The sequence below is a fragment of the Zeus faber genome (genome assembly GCF_960531495.2).
Source record: "Zeus faber genome assembly, chromosome: 6".
Taxonomy (NCBI): domain Eukaryota; kingdom Metazoa; phylum Chordata; class Actinopteri; order Zeiformes; family Zeidae; genus Zeus; species Zeus faber.
The window spans coordinates 6,647,033-6,666,170 of NC_137201.1; the positions used below are offsets into that span (position 1 = coordinate 6,647,033).

The 19,138-nt window shown below is 42.4% G+C and overlaps 2 protein-coding genes across 2 annotated transcripts; one reads left to right on the forward strand and one right to left on the reverse strand.

Annotated features, from left to right (window-relative positions):
* The first annotated feature begins 1,592 nt into the window (after window positions 1–1,592).
* usb1 (U6 snRNA biogenesis 1) lies at window positions 1,593–9,128 on the forward strand. The gene is made up of 7 exons (XM_080001736.1): window positions 1,593–1,885; window positions 2,027–2,166; window positions 3,623–3,806; window positions 6,258–6,311; window positions 8,083–8,188; window positions 8,362–8,442; window positions 8,893–9,128. The coding sequence occupies exons 1-7, from the start codon at window positions 1,725–1,727 to the stop codon at window positions 8,998–9,000; spliced, it is 834 nt and encodes a 277-aa protein (XP_079857862.1). The 5' UTR covers window positions 1,593–1,724; the 3' UTR covers window positions 9,001–9,128.
* A 390-nt stretch (window positions 9,129–9,518) lies between these two features.
* On the reverse strand, window positions 9,519–19,138 carry pla2g15 (phospholipase A2, group XV). The gene is made up of 7 exons (XM_080002495.1): window positions 18,834–19,138; window positions 17,161–17,317; window positions 14,568–14,686; window positions 13,562–13,660; window positions 12,307–12,531; window positions 11,753–11,865; window positions 9,519–11,113 (listed from the first exon to the last, which is right to left on the reverse strand). The coding sequence occupies exons 1-7, from the start codon at window positions 19,006–19,008 to the stop codon at window positions 10,712–10,714; spliced, it is 1,290 nt and encodes a 429-aa protein (XP_079858621.1). The 5' UTR covers window positions 19,009–19,138; the 3' UTR covers window positions 9,519–10,711.

Here is a 19,138-nt window from a genome sequence, read left to right on the forward strand (position 1 = left end):
GTCTGTACAGCTGCAGAACTCAGGGGTGGCTTTTCTGTTGCTTGGAGGTGCTACGATATAATACCAGCCTTGTACACCAGAACCAATTGGGACAAGTCCTGTACACTCATTGGTGGACACTACACACACACACACACACACACACACGCACACCCCAATACCCTCCTGGTTACATCCCTCTCCTCCTCATTTACTGCCATAACTATGACTATAACTGTTCCGGTTTTCCTGGACTTAATTAACTTTGTTTTTTCAATACATGTTGTCGTCTGATGTTTATGTTTTTCCATGTACATGTTGTTGTTTGTTTCTATGTGTGTTTTTTCCATGTTAAAAAAAAAACAAACCCAAAAATAATTTACCATCGAAACAATAAGGGGACAAAGAACGTTTGAGATTCTTATTGTCTGTGTGGTGAGCATATACATGTGGGTGTAAGAGAGAGACAGAGACAGGCTCAGTATGACCGGTCGAAGTGTGACCAGAGGAGTTAGTGTTATCACAGCTGTTGTCGGTCTTGACCCAATTCTTCTCCTCTAAAGAGTCAAATTCTGTAATATCAGATAAAACACTTAACTACAAAGAATTTATTTTGTTTACTGTAATAAAGCTTTTAAACATTCTTTTATGTCATATTTTCATTGTTAAGCTGACATATAACTGCATAGACTCAAAATACTGTATATGGTGACTAAAAATAGCAACCATATTATTTTCAGTTTTGGCCACCAAAAGCTGGTGCTTGGTTGCCAACCTGGCAACCACTTTTAAAAGTTAGTGTTGAGCCCTGTCCCCGGAGGCCGCCATGTTGCACCGCCATGTTGCACCGCCATGGGGAGGGGTGTTCAGGTGGTTGCGATCTGCAACCTCGCCAATTGATGCCAATACATTCTACACACTGCACACACTTTAAATGAGTACATAATCACCTATTAAGTTGCGGTGTGTAGAATTGTTAGGTGAAGCCAACACAATGGTTCTTAATTGTATGGGATTATAACATACTTGTGAATATTAAATTCTATTTCTGCCAAGTCTGTTCCGTAGATTCTACACACTGCACCTTTAATTAACCCACCTATTAATAAACACAGTGACATACTCACAAAAAAAGTGCAAATTGGCAGAAACATACTCGGAACCATTAACACTTTATAGACTAAAAATATACTTTCAATATGGTGAAAAAACATGTTTTTTTTTACATGTTTAATGTAACGCCGTTCTAAAGCGGAACTCTCTAACACCGCTCAGTGTTTCAGTAGGACATCCATTATGGTTACAACAGATTGTTTACACAGGAAGGAAGATAATTATGCTACGTTCCAACGAAACTCGGAAATCAGCCCTTTCCGAGTCGGTAGCCCCCGCTTCCGAGCTTGCGTTCCGTTGACTCCGTTCGGGGAAACACGGAATTTGTAGGTTTGATGGTACACGTGTGCGTTTCCAAACTCCTGAACATACGTCAAGGTATCCTTAAAAATGACATTATAGTTTAGATCGACTTTACACGTGTTTTCAAATAAAAAAAAAAACGCCTTTTTCCCTCCGAGTTCTAATTCAGAGGAACGCAGCTTTTTTTTCCGCGGAGAAGCGCCGTCCTCAGCCTGCACCCGATTGGTCAATGACCCGGAAGGTTTTGTTTTTGTGGTGGTGTTTTTTTTTTTGCGCGGCAGACCGGCTGCGATTGTTCGGACGTGTGTTTTTACTTTCGATACTGTACAATGTTGGTTGGCTACAGCAGCAGCAGCGGCAGCAGCGGCTCGGACGAGGAGAGTGAAGCAGGAGCTCTGACGGACAACAGTAAAAGACGACATGACGTTGACCACGGTGGCAGCTCGGTCAGTAAAAAACTCAAAGCGGAGGAGCCGACCTCGGAAACAAGGTGCGTGTGCGCCAATTGAAATGTGAGAACATCCTCCTCATGCCGATGTTCTCCGAAGTGACTGTGACTGGTGTTAAATCTCCATTTCTACTTGGTTTCGAGTCGATGCTCGCTCACTTGTGAGGTGATTCCCCTTACCAGGCTGCCCGTCCCGCGTTGTCTGTTGGACATGTTTCCGGAAGAGGGGGACCCGCAGACCGACGGCAGCTCCCTCCACGGCGGACGCCTCCGTTCTTTCAAGCACGAGAGAGGAAACTGGGCCACCTGCGTATACTTCCCTTGTAAGGCCGCCGGGCACACACACACACACACACACACACACACACACACACACACACACACACACACACACAGTCTATAATACAACAATTCATCAAAATAGCATCTGACACACACACACACACACACACACAGTCTATAATACAACATTTCATCAAAATAGCATCTGACACACACACACACACACAGTCTATAATACAACAATTCATCGAAATAGCATCTGACACACACACACACAGTCTATAATACAACATTTCATCAAAATAGCATCTGACACACACACACACACACACAGTCTATAATACAACATTTCATCAAAATAGCATCTGACACACACACACACACACACACAGTCTATAATACAACAATTCATCGAAATAGCATCTGACACACACACACACACACACACACACAGTCTATAATACAACATTTCATCAAAATAGCATCTGACACACACACACACACACAGTCTATAATACAACAATTCATCAAAATAGCATCTGACACACACACACACACACACACACACACACAGTCTATAATACAACATTTCATCAAAATAGCATCTGACACACACACACACACACACACACACAGTCTATAATACAACATTTCATCAAAATAGCATCTGACACACACACACACAGTCTATAATACAACAATTCATCAAAATAGCATCTGACACACACACACACACACACACACACACAGTCTATAATACAACATTTCATCAAAATAGCATCTGACACACACACACACACACACAGTCTATAATACAACATTTCATCAAAATAGCATCTGACACACACACACACACACACACACAGTCTATAATACCACATTTCATCAAAATAGCATCTGACACACACACACACACACACACACACAGTCTATAATACAACAATTCATCGAAATAGCATCTGAAGGTAATATCTCCCGAGTTCTTGTCGCTGTCGGTTCGCTGTTCCTGTTTCCTGCTTGAATTTCGACCTCAGAACATGAAGTGTTGGAATACCTTGAAAATGACCCCTCTTAGCCCCTTGCGATCGTTGAAAGGCTGTGATCCTTTTCAGCGATTTGAATGTTATTCAAATCGTAACGTAAGAACCGAAATCCAGAATTGCCTTTAGATGATGCCAGGGAAATGTAAATTTAATCCTGCATGGTTGGACATTTTTAGTAGTAGATAACAATGAGATGAATAATATATAGATATATACTAATGTAAATAGAAAAAAAAATGTAAATAGACAGAGACTAAGAATATATTATATTTTAATTAATAAAGATCACATTGAAAATTGATAACCGGTATATTTGTTTTGCGCGAAGTCCTTTAAAATAAAAAAAAATAGTGCTTAAAAAAGTAATAAGGTCCCTGAATTAAATTTTGTAAGGCCAGAATGAACCCCACTTTATCGCCCCCCCCCCCCCCCCACACACACACACACACACCAGACCATCCGCACGAGGAGTTTTCAGAGCTTCTAGAGGAGCTGCTGGAGGCGGTGGCGGCCCGCGATGTGGTCCTGACCCCACAGACGGAGTTCCATCTCAGCCTGTCCCAGACGGTGGTCTTGAGACACCACTGGATCCAGCCCTTCACGCAGAGCCTCAGACCGAGACTGGTCCACTGTCGGAGGTAAGCTTGTCCCCCCCCTAACCCTCCCAATAGAAAATAACTTAGAACAGGGTTCTTACCAGGGCCTTGACGTGCTTGAATTTCATTCTCAGAAATGTAAGGACTGGGATACTTTCAAAATAATCCCCTTTTGTGCTGAAGTGCTTGGATGTCATTGTAAAAAAAAAAATTAAAAAAACACAATAATTGAAAACTTGTGATATTCCTCCTGGTTTTGTTATTCAAATCCTAATAAACGTAATAAGATTCTTCCAGACTCACTTTTACGACATAGATGATGCCAGGGAAATGTACATTTCAACCAGCATGGTTGGAAATACACTCATAATACTATATGACAATGAGATTAATAATAGATATGGTATACTTTGATAAATAATAGCCAATGAGACTAAGAAAAATAAATAAATATATATATATATATATATATATATATATATATATATATATATATATATATATATATATATATATATATATATATATTTTTTTTTTTTTTTTTTTTTTTTTTTTTTTTCCTTCTTCCTTTAAAGGGGACCTATTATGAAAAACTGCATGCACAGTACATTTGGGCCTCTGATGGGCCTTCTCACACACAAACTGAAATAACACAACCCAGTCAGTTTTTTTGTGAGCTGTCTTCAGAAAACATGTGGTGAAACAAGTCGTTCAGATTTGCAGCCCCTTCCTATCACTTGGCGCCTCAGTAGAATTAGAACTTTCCCCCATTTGAATAACTCCACCCATGATTTTAGAGTAACAAGCGCCGCTGGGAACTGCTCTGTTGGCTTCACACAGCAGCACAAATCTTTAAATAAAAAAGAGGAATTAATATCAACTGTCTGAAAAAACTGCAGTCGATGGAAATGTAAGTATTTAAAAAGACTGCTGCTGTGATTATTAAAAAAAAAAAAAAACCAGAAAAATAGTATATAGTAGATAGACTGTAGGCTAGGGCACGGAACAGGGTTCCAATAAAAAAAAATCTTTTTTTTGGTAGATGTATTTATTTTATTTGATTATCTGACGATTGCATGAGACAAAAATTCCCAGAGTGTGGTGTCCCCAACAAGCTTGAAGCGAAACGAAAGTTGGAATAATCTTTTAAATGAAGCCTTGTAGATCGAACATGAGTGAAGATTCAGGAACTGCGTTGCTAATTTCTCGCCTCATGTTATTCAGAAACAGATTTTGGTGAGGTGAAATCAGTGAAAGTTTACAGACCAAATACAACGGATCCCGGAAGTCAAGCTCAAACCCCAGTGCCTTACAGAACTATGGGCCTCAGGAGGGTGGCGCCACCCACTGAAACAGAGTGTCCCTGAACAGCATGTTAGAATGGCTAGAATGCGTAATATGAGGGGTATTTTCAGCATAAAAACTTCAAAAACATGTCTTGGGGACCTCAGATCCCTATATTAACTGGTTGAAAAGGAGCAATTATTTGTATTTGTTTTGCGTGAGCCAAGTCCTTGAAAATTGGAAAAAGTAGTGCTTAAAAAAGTATTTTTGTGATGACAAAATGAACCCTATTAAATTTTAAGACGCAGGATATCTGGAAATATGAGCCTCTGATATCGGAAGGTACCGAAAAAACACCTCCTCATTGCAGCCTCACTCCTCATTAAACAGGAAAATATTTGCAGTGATAAACAGAATTCCAGTCAAACAGAACAGAGATCTATTCTCCCAAAGTGCGAATTAAGCAGCACATAAACACGTGAACCTCTATTTTCCTTCATTGTCATGAAAATGATCTTATGTTTGCTGAAATGTTTTGGATACAATTTCAAGTGGGATTTGTGTGGCGTCCTTATGACCAGATAAATAGTGCTGGGGAAAAAAGCATTCGATGTCTTCAAATTTCATTTGAAATAGTCTGACCCCTGACCACCCGACTTTCAATACTGGGGGAAAAAAAACAATTTTTGTTTGATAGAAATAATCCACAAATAAGACAGAAATTGAAATACACAACCCCATAACCTTCTGATGAAGTGGCTGTTACAGTAAGACCCATTGTGGGGAAGTGCATAAATACATAATAAATGTCATTTTAGAGTCACAGCCATTTCAAATTCGAACTATGAATAGGAAACATTAACAATTCTCTTATGCAGTTTATTCAATATGTAAAGATAAATGAGGCCAGCTGCAAACCTCGAAACGAAACAGTAATTGAACCTGGTATTGTGGTACCGCTGGCAATACACTTGACATTTGTGAAAAAGGAAGGCGACATGGCAACGATCGGGATCCTTTTTAACCTAAAGTTTGACCCTGTCGATTGAAGGCACATTTCCCGGAGCCCCTTGAGGGAGTGTGCGGGAGGTCGGGGGTTGAAAAACAAGTATACAGAGATGATGATGATAAAAAAAAAAACAACACAGATTTATTTGAGAAATTCTTCCCTCCGGTTGTAAATTGATGGAATGCGTTTCTGGTTGCCAGGTTTGTTTGCTCGGCAGGAACGCTGAGGGTCTATTGCAACGCCGAGAAGACCAGGTAAAGTCTACACCACGTTCCAAATTATTATGCAAATTGGATTTAAGTGTCCTAAACATTTAATGTTTTGTTTTTCAATTGAACTCATGGATGGTATTGTGTCTCAGGGCTCTTTGGATCACTGAAATCAATCTCAGACACCTGTGATAATTAGTTTGCCAGGTGAGCCCAATTGAAGGAAAACTACTTAAGAAGGACGTTCCACATTATTAAGCAGGCCACAGCTTTCAAGCAATATGGGAAAGAAAAAGGATCTCTCTGCTGCCGAAAAGCCTCAAATAGTGCAATACCTTGGACAAAGTATGAAAACATTAGATATTTCACGAAATCCTAAGCGTGATCATCGTACTGTGAAGAGATTTGTGGCTGATTCAGAGCACAGACGGTTGGTGCAGATAAAGGCAGAATGAGGAAGGTTTCTGCCAGACAAATTCATGGGATGAAGAGAGCAGCTGCTAAAATGCCGTTACAAAGCAGCAAACAGGTATTTGAAGCTGCTGGTGCCTCTGGAGTCACGCCAACCTCAAGCTGTAGGATCCGCCAGAGGCTTGCAGTTGTGCATAAACCTACTATTGGGCCACCCCTAACCAATGCTCACAAGCAGAAACGGTTGCAGTGGGGCCAGAAATACATGAAGACTCATTTTCAAACAGTCTTGTTTACTGATGAGTGCCGTGCAACCCTGGATGGTCCAGATGGATGGAGTAGTGGATGGTTGGTGGATGGCCACCATGCCCCAACAAGGCTGCGACGTCAGCAAGGAGGTGGCGGAGTCATGTTTTGGTTCTGGAATCATGGGGAGAGAGCTGGTAGGGCCCTTTAGGGTCCCTTGAGGTGTGGAATTGACCTCAGCAAAGTATATAGAGTTTCTGACTGACCACTTTCTTCCATGGTACAAAAAGAAGAACCGTGCCTTCCGTAGCAAAATCATCTTCATGCAAGACAATGCACCATCTCATGCTGCATAGAAAACCTCTGTGTCACTGGCTGCTATGGGCATAAAAGGAGAGAAACTCATGGTGTGGCCCCCATCCTGCTCTGACCTCAACCCTATTGAGAAGCTTTGGAGCATCCTCAAGCAAAAGATCTATGAGGGTGGGAGGCAGTTTGCATCAGAACAGCAGCTCTGAGAGGCTGTTCTGACATCCTGCAAAGAAATTCAAGCAGAAACTCTCCAAAAACTCACAAGTTCAATGGACGCAAGAATTGTGAAGGTGATATCAAAGAAGTGTCCTATGTTAAGAGGACCTTAACTTAGCACCACCTTGCAGTATTTATTGTTACACTAATGTTGTTGTTACACTAATCTCAGTCGCAATGTAGCTTGAATGTTATTCTCCCTTGTAAGTCGCTTTGGATAAAAGCGTCTGCTAAATGACTAAATGTAAATGTTAAGATGTTTTTGATTGAAATAGCTTTTGATTTCAGTAACTATGACCTCCTAATGCTGCACATTCAACAAATGACCATTTTCAGTTCTTTACAACCTATAAAATGTTTTGAAACTCTGTTGTGCATAATAATTTGGAACAGTGCATTTTGAGTTTTTGTATTTTTGAAAAAAAAAATGTTATCATTGGGAGGTTTGTTCAATAACATTTGAATTATACCCTAACGGTTGATGACTTGAAAATTATACTGACTGTCCCTTGCATAATTGGAACGCGGTGTAGAATTCTCCTCTGCTCCATTTCCACTTATCGGACCGACTCTACTACGCCACATTTTCTTGTCTTCATGAATCTTTCTTTCTGTTTGCCACATCCTACAGGACATTCCTGGGGATGGAGGTGTCCACCGGGCAGGCGCAGTTGTTGGAGGTGGTCAAAGCGGTGGACCAAACCATGGCAGAGTTTCGTCTCGAGACGTTTTATAAGGTAGCACCACGTCGGAGAGGGAAGTGAATTAAAGCGAGTCGCTGTTCCGAGGCGACACAAATGAGTGCGTCCGCAGATCACGTATTGAGTTTTCCTCTTTCCCAGTAAGACTTTGAACAAGCGGCAAACTGAGTAAGTGGTCGGGGTGGTCATTTGTTTTATTGTTCCACTAGGAGCCATCCTTCCATGTAAGTCTGGCCTGGTGCGTGGGGGACTTCACCAAGCAGTTGAAGGACAGTCTCCAGGAGCTGCAGGTACTGCGATAACATTCCTAAAACTGGAAATGAACCTTAGCCCTGACCAATCAGAATGTTTGTAGTGTGCCACCGAACTGCAGTGTTCATCAGCAACACATACAAGGTGACAGCCGTCTTACTCTTGGGTTTGTGTCGGGAGTCAGACCTGTCTGAAAAATCGACAGAGAAGTCTGGAACCTTGAGATTGAGAATATGCGGGAGCCCTGGATATGAGAATATACTTGCCAGATCATGATGAATATATTTCATTTTACAGCAGGGCATACAAACATGTCAATGGCTCAAAGACATGACTAAAGGGTTCCATTATTCAATGTTATTACGGCAATCCTTAACCACCCCTCGTCATTTAAACAACAAATTTGACTTTGAATTACATCCACTTGATTTGTCTTTGACTCAGACCTGACTTGTATGAGTTTGCTATTTTTTTGCCCCCCTTTTAAGAGTCTGGCGGATGACCACGAGGACGGTCCATTCCTCCTGAGGGTGGACTGTCGGGAGCTGCGCTGCAAGGCGGGAAACAAGACCTTCGGTCTTCCTCTAGGGCCGTAAGAAGCCTTTTCACTACCCCAAACTTCAGCTCCATGAAGGCCTAACCCTGATAGTGAAACATGAAAACACTGCAAAGCATGGAACTAGGAACTCTGTATCGATTATTTTGAACACTTATGGACTTCGGACAGGAGCCTTGGTTATAATTATTCAATTATTAAAAAAAAAAAAAATTGAAATTTTATAAATATATTTTGTGAAATGTTTTATATTGTAAATAAAACTTGGATTTTTGATACAATATCAGTCTGGATAAGATTATGAAAACACTATACACAAAGTATCGCTACTACATTTAGACTACAGGAAGCGTAGACGGGAAAGTCCATGGACCTTAAAACAAGAAAATAATGCCTGAAACATTGAGGTGAGGGGGTTAACACCTTCTTTCAGTTGAACGGTGAGTCAAAAAAGTTCACTACCCTATTTTGTAGACTCTGCTAAATTCTACAGATCAGGAAAAGGGAAACAATCACAAGATTTTAACACACACACACACACAAATCCCAGAGGCAGAGTGCATTTCTTCACATTTTACTACAATACAAGCAGCACGTGCACAACACACTGCTCACGATAGCTCCCAGCAAATGACGTGTAATACATCATATCTGTCCAGCCCAGCATTGGCGACACAGTACAAGTACACAGAAGTCCAGGGCTCTTCAGTCAACGTTTGAACAAATATTCCATTTTACATGACTCTGATCTGAGCATGGGTGTTATAAAGAACAAGGCTTCCACAACAAAGATGTCTATCACGAGGCGTCGACGGTGAAAATCTGGGGGGGGGGGGCAAAGGTGCCCGTCATGTACCAAATACACATCCGGGTCGGAATGTGGGCGAAATTCGTTACAGCGGGAAGAGAGGGCTTGAAATAAGGTCAGCTTTGGGAAAGGGCAGTGGAATTGGCAGCGAAGACAGTCTTCCCAAACGTCCGCAAGGAACTCGATAAATAAAGCTTTCTATTTCATACAAAGTTAAAAGTGTTTTTTTATAGGAAAAATAAGACAGCCAGTCGTTTGGTGAAACGGCAACTTGAGAAATAAAAGTATGGGACGTTAAAAACGGGTTCTTGGAGTGGTTTAAATAATATGGTAAAATATGAAATAAAAAAATTGGTTCAGATCTGCTTTACAAGACATAAGTTAAAGTATGAGTTAAAGTCTTCTTGTAACGGCATTAGAGTAGTAGGTAAAAGACCCATCGCCCATGTGACCCATCGCATTGAAGAAGGTAGAAATGTGTGCTCAATGACTTCAGGCTTAATCTAAACAACAACCAAAAAACAAAACTCCGTACATAACTCAACCTGGCTGTCTGGAAATAAATTGGCACATGCCTGGTATTTCTAGTAACATACACACACATAGTAATATATAAAATGACTACACTGTATGTATGTATCAGTACACTTGCGTTAACAAGGTAAAATCAATCTTTTGTCGACCTTTGCATCCAATTTTTAAAAGATCTTCTGTTTTTGGTTCTATTCGGCGGTAAACAATCTGACATCAAAACGCACTCTAGCCTCGCGGTGTGAAACGGAAATCAAACAAGGTAGGATTTGAGTGTGAAAGGACAGGCTTGGAAGTGGCCTGCTCCGTGTGGCTGTGTTTACACAGAGACGGAAAAACAAAAAGTCCAGATCCTTCCACCGCTACGGCCGGCGGTGATGATGATGTGCGCGTCTTTTTTTTGTGGCGGGCGTCAGGGCCCAAACAGCACACCCTTGATGTAGGCCACGGTGGTGAAGTTGAGCAGCATGTTGACGTGCTCGTTGCCTGGCAGCTCCAGCAGCCGGACGGGCTGTGCCTGGCGCCCCACCCACCGCCGGCACTGGGTGGCGCTGCGCAGGTTGACCGTGCCGTCGCCGTCGCCCGTGGCCACGGTGGGCTCCACGTCGGGGAACTTGTCGGAGTAGAGGAAGGACTCGGGCGTGGCCACGCCGCTGCCGTACAGGCAGTGGGTGGCCACGCCCGGAGGCTTCAGACCCGCCACCAGCGGCTCCGTGTCCTGGCGGATGAGCCAGCCGTCGGAGAAGCCGATGTCGGAGAAGAAACGCTGGTAGTCCATCACGGTGTAGTTGGCGGTGGGCGTCCGCACCAGGACCTGGAGGGGGGTCCATGAGGCAAATTTGTTTGTTTGTGGGGAGGGAAGGACATGGAGACACGCTGAGATGGAGATATATTTGACATGGAAAGATATTTGGATTTAGATTTTTTTACAATTTTGTTCTTGTTGCTTTGACAGATACTTCATACATCCCCAGTCAGCAACAGGTTACATTAAAAAAATCAGCAAAAATAATAAAGCAATGGGGAAACAAATGAACTGGGAAAAAATGTGGTCATACACAATAATTAATGAAATAAATCGAGCGTTGAAGCCGAAAGTGGAACCTAAGATGACAAAAATAATGGTATGGTCATGTATAAATAAACCTAATGACAAAGAACATTAAATATAAGCTTGCAAAAATGGAAATGGAAAAAACAATTGAAAGATAAATCCTAAAATTAAAATTAAACTGATGGAAATCAAAGCCACAAGCAATACAATCAAATGAATAACATGCAATTACTTTTAGAATGAAACCAACATGTATATCAATTCACTGGACACACACACACACACACACACACACACACACACACACACACACACACACACACACACACACACACACACACACACACACACACACACACACACACACACACACACACACACACACACACACACACCCACCTGGTCTTTGGGCCAGGAGTGGGCGTAGGGAAAGAGCCATGTGGTGGAGGTGGCAGAGCGCTGCTGGGAGCGAATCTTCAACGGGCTGATCACTGGGATACGGTTATTATCACCTGAAGAGACCGGATGAGGACCAGATAGAATCAACCGGCTGACTCACCCTTCATTCTTTGCGGCCCATTGGTCGGACATTTGCTCAATATGCAAGCGTATTTTATCGTAGTCTTTTTTTTACCCCAACTCTGTGAGAGGTACTCGTCCTACCACGTCAAGTCCTATCAGTACGGGGCTGCGAACCACAAAAAACCTTCATAATAACTGTGTAAAGTCGTTTGGATATTGGAGTACTGTCTGCCTCACAGAGCTATCTGAAGTTTCAGAAAAATTGCATTACTTTACTGTAATGCTCCTTAAAGACAACACTTATCTGTATCACAATGTTGCTATAACCAAAAACCCAGTCGATATCTGGTCTCATATCAGAGATAATATGGATAATATGGCCATGTGTAGACAGAGCATGGTGCATGTTGCATCGCTGCTGTTGGTCTCACCAGAAGCCACCACACGGAGGGTCTTGGCCACCCCGGCCCAGGGGGCTCCCAGGGAGATGAAGGCCTTGATGTACCGGTCCTTCCAGGCCTGCGGCTGGTTTTTGAGGAAGTAGAGCGTGTACATGTTCCCCATGCTGTGGGCGATCAACACCACCGGCCCCCCGGCCTTCTCCGCCATCTCCTCGATCATCTGCTGCAGCGCCAGAAAATACTCCTTGTTCTCGTCTGGAAGAGGGATCGCCGGACAGACCAACAGGGTAACACTTTAAAGACAGCATTATATGCTTTTGCTCAGACTGTATGTATATGATAAAAATCGTGTTATGTACTCTTGGGTTTTTGAGGTGTGGCTTTGATTGGCTAGCATAAGCTAAATGTCCCTGTCTCAACACAAACACTCAATCTGTCAGCACATCCAAAAGAAAGCCATGCCCTCTCTGAGAAGGAATTCCCTTATAAAAGCAAACAAAACATGTATTTTGAACCGAGCATTAATTATGTGCATCTTATTGAAAACATGACTTGTTCTGTGCGGGCCAATGCCTCTAAACGCCTTGATCGGAACTTGTCCACTCTTGATTTCAGTTGTTGGGATCGTCCTAGGAGGAACGTGGCAGCGGTTCTTCACAGGTACCAGGCAGATGGTGCTTGCAGCTGATGAGTCACAGCCGTTGTGTGCAAGGAATCACCTCGCCATTAAAAACAGCCAATGTCAAATGGCAAACTCATTCACCTCGACTCCCGTGCCGCTGATGCTATGAATGGTTCATCTTCGTGGTTTGTGGTTATAATTACTTTGGGAATTCATATAAATCACTTCAATATATTTCCCAGCTATTTGGGATATTCTCATATGCAAAAACTAGGTTAAAAATATATATTATTGAAGACTGAAAAAATAAAAATGCATAAATTAAATTAAATGAAAGAAAAATATGCATTCCTCTTGATTATCAGACACAAAATAGCCGCACAACATTCATTCAACAACATACTTTCAGTGTCGAAAAATTATGTATCTAAAATTGGAACTCAAATATATCAAATCTAAAAAAAAAAATAACCCACATAAAAAAATAAAATAAAAAAAGTTTACAAAATTTCTAATGAAAATTCCAAATATAAAATATCTAACTTATCAAAATAAATATATATAAATCCAACTATGCTAACAACCACCTTTGTTTAAATTGTGTACTGAATTGTGTGTGTGTGTGTGTGTGCGTGTGTGTGTGTGTGCGTGTGTGTTTTTTACTGGGAGCTTTCCTCCAGTCGTAGGGCGCCCCCCTTACATCGTCACCTCTGGTGTAACCCCACTCCACCAGCGCCTGCACTATAGTGAAGAAGTACATGCCTAGTGGACAAACAAACACATGCATATTCAAGCAGAGTTCAAACAAAAAAAAAAATGTTTTTAGCAGAAAACACAAGACATGGCTGCGGTAAAAATGTGATCCATGCCAAGGACTGTTTGTTTTGGGGGTTGGCTAGTTGTACATGCTTCATGTTTTTTGGGGGGCTTATGGAGAAGATGGTTTGTAAAAACAAAAAAATAATAATTTTAAGCATCTCTCGCGGAGATCTCCCTGGATAGACTCTGTACTCCACGTGGGGCAAAGCCAATGTTTACGTTCTTTGTTTTTCGTACAAGGAGGAAACTGGGAAATAAAATAAAAAAATAATAAAAAAAACACACTGAGCTTCTCTTGCCAAGTTGCAGTTGACTGTAGCGCAAGCTCCATCCCATCTCACGCCTGTGACGTCAACATTCAAGTTTGCGGGCAACATCAGATTTTTAGGTGGGCATGGCTTACAAAATTGCCAAAATTAGTCCAGCTGTAATTCTAAAAAGAAATTCTTAAAATCGAATTGCTACATAGTTTCCACACACATTCATTTACTGAGTATGCTCACCTGCAAATTGCCCTTTAATATAATGTATTAAATTTACTTACAGTGCTAAATCCTTTACCCAAACGTCGTTTGTACTGTTTTTATAACATGTTTTGCTTACAGAAAGTCCTTTTTTTTTTTTTTTTAAACACACTAAATAGCTTGAAACCACTCGCTTACTGTGTGGATTTAAGAACAGGTGTAATAACCGTTAAGAGTAGTAGTTCTACTTTTACTTCTACTTGTGTTACGTAATTAAATAATATTTGTTAAAGTAAGAGTACCTTTGAGTACTCAACCCATCTCTCCAGTACTTTACTTGCCATGCACACATGTGTGTGTGATAAAGCTATGTGGCTTCCACCCACCCACGCTGCGCTTGCTGGGGTCCAGGTACTCCAACGAGAACGTCTCTCCGAAGCCTGGGACGCGGATGTCCACGCCTGGTGGAGACGACGTGGCATGGGTGGTGCTGTTGTAGATGAGCCTGCACGCCAGGACACACATAGACACACACACACAGACACACACACACACACACACACACACACACAGAGTAGAAGCATTTACGCACGGTTCCACAGCTCTGATCAGAGCGCTATTTTCTCTAAACAAAGAAAATAAAAAATCTAGATGTATTCAATTTACTCCGTTTCCAGCTGCATACACACGCAGCAGATCACTTCGGAATAAAGGAGGGGAGGGAAATGCGCCGGTGCGCCTCCACTTGTGCGTCTTCACTTCACACACCATTACCAGGAATATTTCTCTAATGTGTGTTCACTGTGCAACAATCAAATGGAAATTTCAGCTTGGAATAACTGCTGAATGGCTGCTGTGCAGTGACGGTTTGCCTAACTTCAACTGCCAATACCTATTCGCGCATTGCGCTTTACAGGTTAATTATTTGCCGAGGTTGAATTCTCAAGGAGGCAGACCATTAAAATAGCTAAATAAAACGGCGGGTTCATGATCCACCACAAGCTATGGATTGGAATTTGGATCGGCATGTGGATTGGCAACATCAGTCCGATATCAGATGAGTGAATGAAGTCAGTATAGGCACCCGATACCAGATCTGATCCATCTCTAATCGCAATCGCAATTTTCAACAGCCAATGATATGGTGTGCCTGCACAATGCCAAAGCCAGAAAAAGCAGCAAGGGGGCGAGTGTGGACTTCTGAAATGGAGGAGCTACTTGTGTAATTGTGGCAGATTCATGAATCTTATTAGTGTATAATGTCAGCCTTGCAAGTTCGCTGCACAAACAACCACGGCAGCGAGCTGTATAAGTTGTATAACTGTATAGCTGTATAAGTAGTTCATCTCTGTTGTGTTAGTGAGGGGGAAAAAGGTTTGAAGCAGGAACTAAAGCACTTACTTCCTTCTTTTACTACCTATAAGTAAGAGACATTTCTCATACTAGACCGCACAACTTAGAGTCAGGCATAGAGTTGGGGGTGATCTATCTGGCGTGTCACATGAGCAGAAATACATTTCCAACCCCTAAGCAGCAGCTAGCCTATTACACTCTCACAGTTCTATGTAAAAGTGTTTATGGTAAAATGAAAAATTATGTTTTTAAAAGAGGAGTATGATAAATATTGACATACATGCATTTATAGTTTTTTATTTAGTTAAAAAAAGGAAAAAAAAGTATTTTTTTATCCACATATATATAAGTTATCATTTGTTAAAAATGTCAGGCGGTACAACCGTAAATAAAGCTGTGGTGTGGGGATGGTGTGGTTTGAGAAGCCACACCTGTCCTGGTTCAGGGTAATTGGGCCCAGGATCAGTGTGACTGTGTACCTGTTGCTTGGTCTAAGGAGCAGCAGGTAAAACCCCCTTCCCCCCACACACACACATAGGAGAGGAGCCCTTATGGTGACATAAGGGCTCCTCTCCTATGTGTTTTGTGTTTGATGTTCTTGTGTTTGACGTACATGGGCCAGACGTGACCGTCAAACAGACCGGGCGGGTCTGGCACAGTGTAGTTCCTTGAGCACCTCCTCTTTTTGCATTCTTCATATGGGATGGAAATAAAATAGCGTTGGTTCAGTACGTGACATAGATGGACATCTGTCCCTGCTCCGAGGCTTGTTCCACCTAGCCAACTCTCTATAATAAAACGGTTTTGTTTTCAAACCCATCGTTTTTGTCTCTTGACAGAGGGCCCTGAGAGCACCACTCGGGAAGGCGTGGGGCAGGCGGGACTGCCACAAAAACCTTGTCTTGACTTTTACCTCTCTAACACATGGTCACACCGCCTGACATTCTGAGACTTTTAAGCCACAAAACTCCCAAAATGAACTTAAAAAAAACAAAAAACTGGAAGTTGTTTCAAATTGGGCGTACTTTATAGATATTTGTTCTATTTAACCTGTGTCTTCATATCTAGTTTATGAATAATACATTTTCCAGTCAAAGACCAAAAAAGAAAGAGTGTCATGTCATTGAACAATGCTTGTGCCTATCTTCAACAATATGTTGTGTTTTATAGAGTAATATTTTCATTGATGTATACATTTTTGTTTGTTGCTTTCCAGCCCTAAGACCCAGTTCTTTTAGTATGTTGTTGACAAGTTGGTAATTCAAAGTTCAGTTTGCCTAGTGTAGGCTGATAATCCTGTTCCCCTGGAGGTCAACGGGGTCTTTTGGCCGCCGTACCTATAGCCAGACCCTCCAGGAATCTGGAAAGTTTAGATCACAACTATTCTTTGTTTTAAGTACGAGTATTACACAAAAATATTGCAAGAGCTGGCTTTCAGTCCACTGGTAACCTTTACACATACGTAATACCACTTCGGCAAAACATTGTCTAACCTTATTGATCATCTAGTGAATGAAAGGACGGTTACCCAAAATGGTTACGACATGGATGAAGAAAACAGGATGGATGGTACATGAATGAATCATTCCATATATACACCACCCACATGAACACAGTGAACAGTACCTAATATTGTCTATCCAGCAGTCTATGGCGACAGGGACCAGCAGCTCCAGGTTAAGCCACAGGGTGAAGAAGGAGTCTGTCTTCTTGTAGCAGATGTAATGGACTACGCTGGGCTTGTCGAGCTTCGCTTCCAACTGGTTCCCCAGGTCCCCGGGAACTACAGATGAAAACAAAAGTTGACCAAAACACTTTCCCTTGGAAAGTTGTGAAAACACATTTTATGCTAAAAAATTCTTATACAATTAAGACTAGGCGTCAAATAGTCACACAATGGGTTCACCCAGGGAAAACTGGATCTGTATTATGCGGTTTGCCTACACACCTTGCCTCCAAAATTGTCTTTTCAAGGTACAATTATTATGGGCATTGTTTTACTTCTCAAGGTACTTATGTATTACTTTACATTTTTTTCCACCCCATCAGAAATCCAGCATTAGTTATCCAGTGGCTTAATACAGAAAGGTAACAAAACAGAGGGACAATCGTGTTTTATCTGAGAGATACAGGGGATTATGAAGGTAGATACTCCCCTCGAGTGTATTGATTTAAATGCATACCGGCCGTGTTTACCTCTGTTCTAGCACAGTGCCCCATTTTACAGATTTGTGTTGCTCAACTCAATCAATGGAGACTATTTTCCCCCTCTTGTTTACCTGTTTTTCACAAATCTTGGCAGCCATTCTGCTCAGCTAAAACATACTCCAATCTGTAAGATTAGAGTTCCTGAGTTTTCCTTCCCATGCCTTGCGTGGAATAGTCACTTAAACAAGAGTGCTTTGATAAAGTAGCGCGCGCGTGCGTGCGTGCACGCACACGCACACACACACACACACACACACACACACACTCACTCACTCCTAGTAAACTGCAAGTCGTCGGGTCAAGACCAGTGACTTGGTTAAACCTGAAATGGCTTTGTACAAGGGAGATATTGCTTATGCCAAAAGAAAACAAAATAAAGAAAATCTACATTCAATTACATGGTAGATTTGTTTTTTCAAGGGTTCTGAGCTAAAGCCGAACCACGTCTTGATGTAAGTACATGGCAGACGTAGATTGAAAACAAGAGCCTAAATATACCCCTTCCCCATATTTCCCTCGAACCTGGTTGGGAAACCTCTGCACGCTGGGTTACAACGCCAAGTGGAGTCACATGACCGTGAGTCTGCGCTGTAGCTGTTCGTAAACAGACGCCCAATTCAAGACTCGGGCGAGAGAGCGCTGCATAGTTTTGATTTAAAAAAAAAAAGAGAATACTACCCAAAACACACTTTAACCTTCCCAGATGCCACTCGTCTAGTTTGTTTGTCGTTCTGTGGCGTGCCTGGTGAACTGTGTAAACTGGAGTGGGAGCGGGTGAGGGCGAATCTGTTGCTTGGGAGATAGAAGCCGGTGAATCTCCACTTCTACACACCCAGGACCCCCGATTTGATACGCATTAGGCTCCTGTCACCCCCGTTTTGTAAGGTTCTGTCTCTGGGACCTCAGTCCGAGAAGATATTTATTGATATGATTTAGTCCAACCCTCCACGCCTGGCTATATATGCTTTTAGGGAGATGACAGCGAAACTACGATGAGAACCACTCGTCGTCGTACATAACAGCGACGTTTAACTGGGAACCATTTCGCCGGGGAGCCCCGTGGAACCCAAAGAAGGCTCCACAACACTTACCGAGCACCACGGGAGGTCTTCCGGGCTGACGCGACTCGCCATGGGGACGTCTCTCCAGCGGTTTACCGTTGCTCCGAGCCGCGACCAGCAGCAGCAACAACACCACCACCGCGGCCGCCGCCGCCGTGACTTGGGGCCGTGAGGAGAGGGAAGTTATCCCGAGCCAAGCAGCCATGGCTCCCGGTCGCTCATAACGGAGGTGTCATGGTGGACAGGGGTTAGGTGTCGTGTTCGGGGAACAGTGACTTTCGAGCGCTCGGAAGGTTTTTCGATCCGCGGGACGCCGACGCCCCCGCTCCGCCGAC

Excerpts from the sequence above, each read along its gene's own strand:
- usb1 (XM_080001736.1), top strand. The coding sequence starts at position 1,725 with ATGTTGGTTGGCTACAGCAGCAGCAGCGGCAGCAGCGGCTCGGACGAG. Across the intron at positions 1,886-2,026 it reads GAGCCGACCTCGGAAACAAG|GCTGCCCGTCCCGCGTTGTC; the intron begins GTGCGTGTGCGC and ends TCCCCTTACCAG. Across the intron at positions 8,189-8,361 it reads GTCTCGAGACGTTTTATAAG|GAGCCATCCTTCCATGTAAG; the intron begins GTAGCACCACGT and ends TTGTTCCACTAG.
- pla2g15 (XM_080002495.1), bottom strand. The coding sequence starts at position 19,008 with ATGGCTGCTTGGCTCGGGATAACTTCCCTCTCCTCACGGCCCCAAGTC. Across the intron at positions 14,687-17,160 it reads TGCTGGATAGACAATATTAG|GCTCATCTACAACAGCACCA; the intron begins GTACTGTTCACT and ends CCTGGCGTGCAG. Across the intron at positions 11,114-11,752 it reads ACTCCTGGCCCAAAGACCAG|GTCCTGGTGCGGACGCCCAC; the intron begins GTGGGTGTGTGT and ends ACCCCCCTCCAG.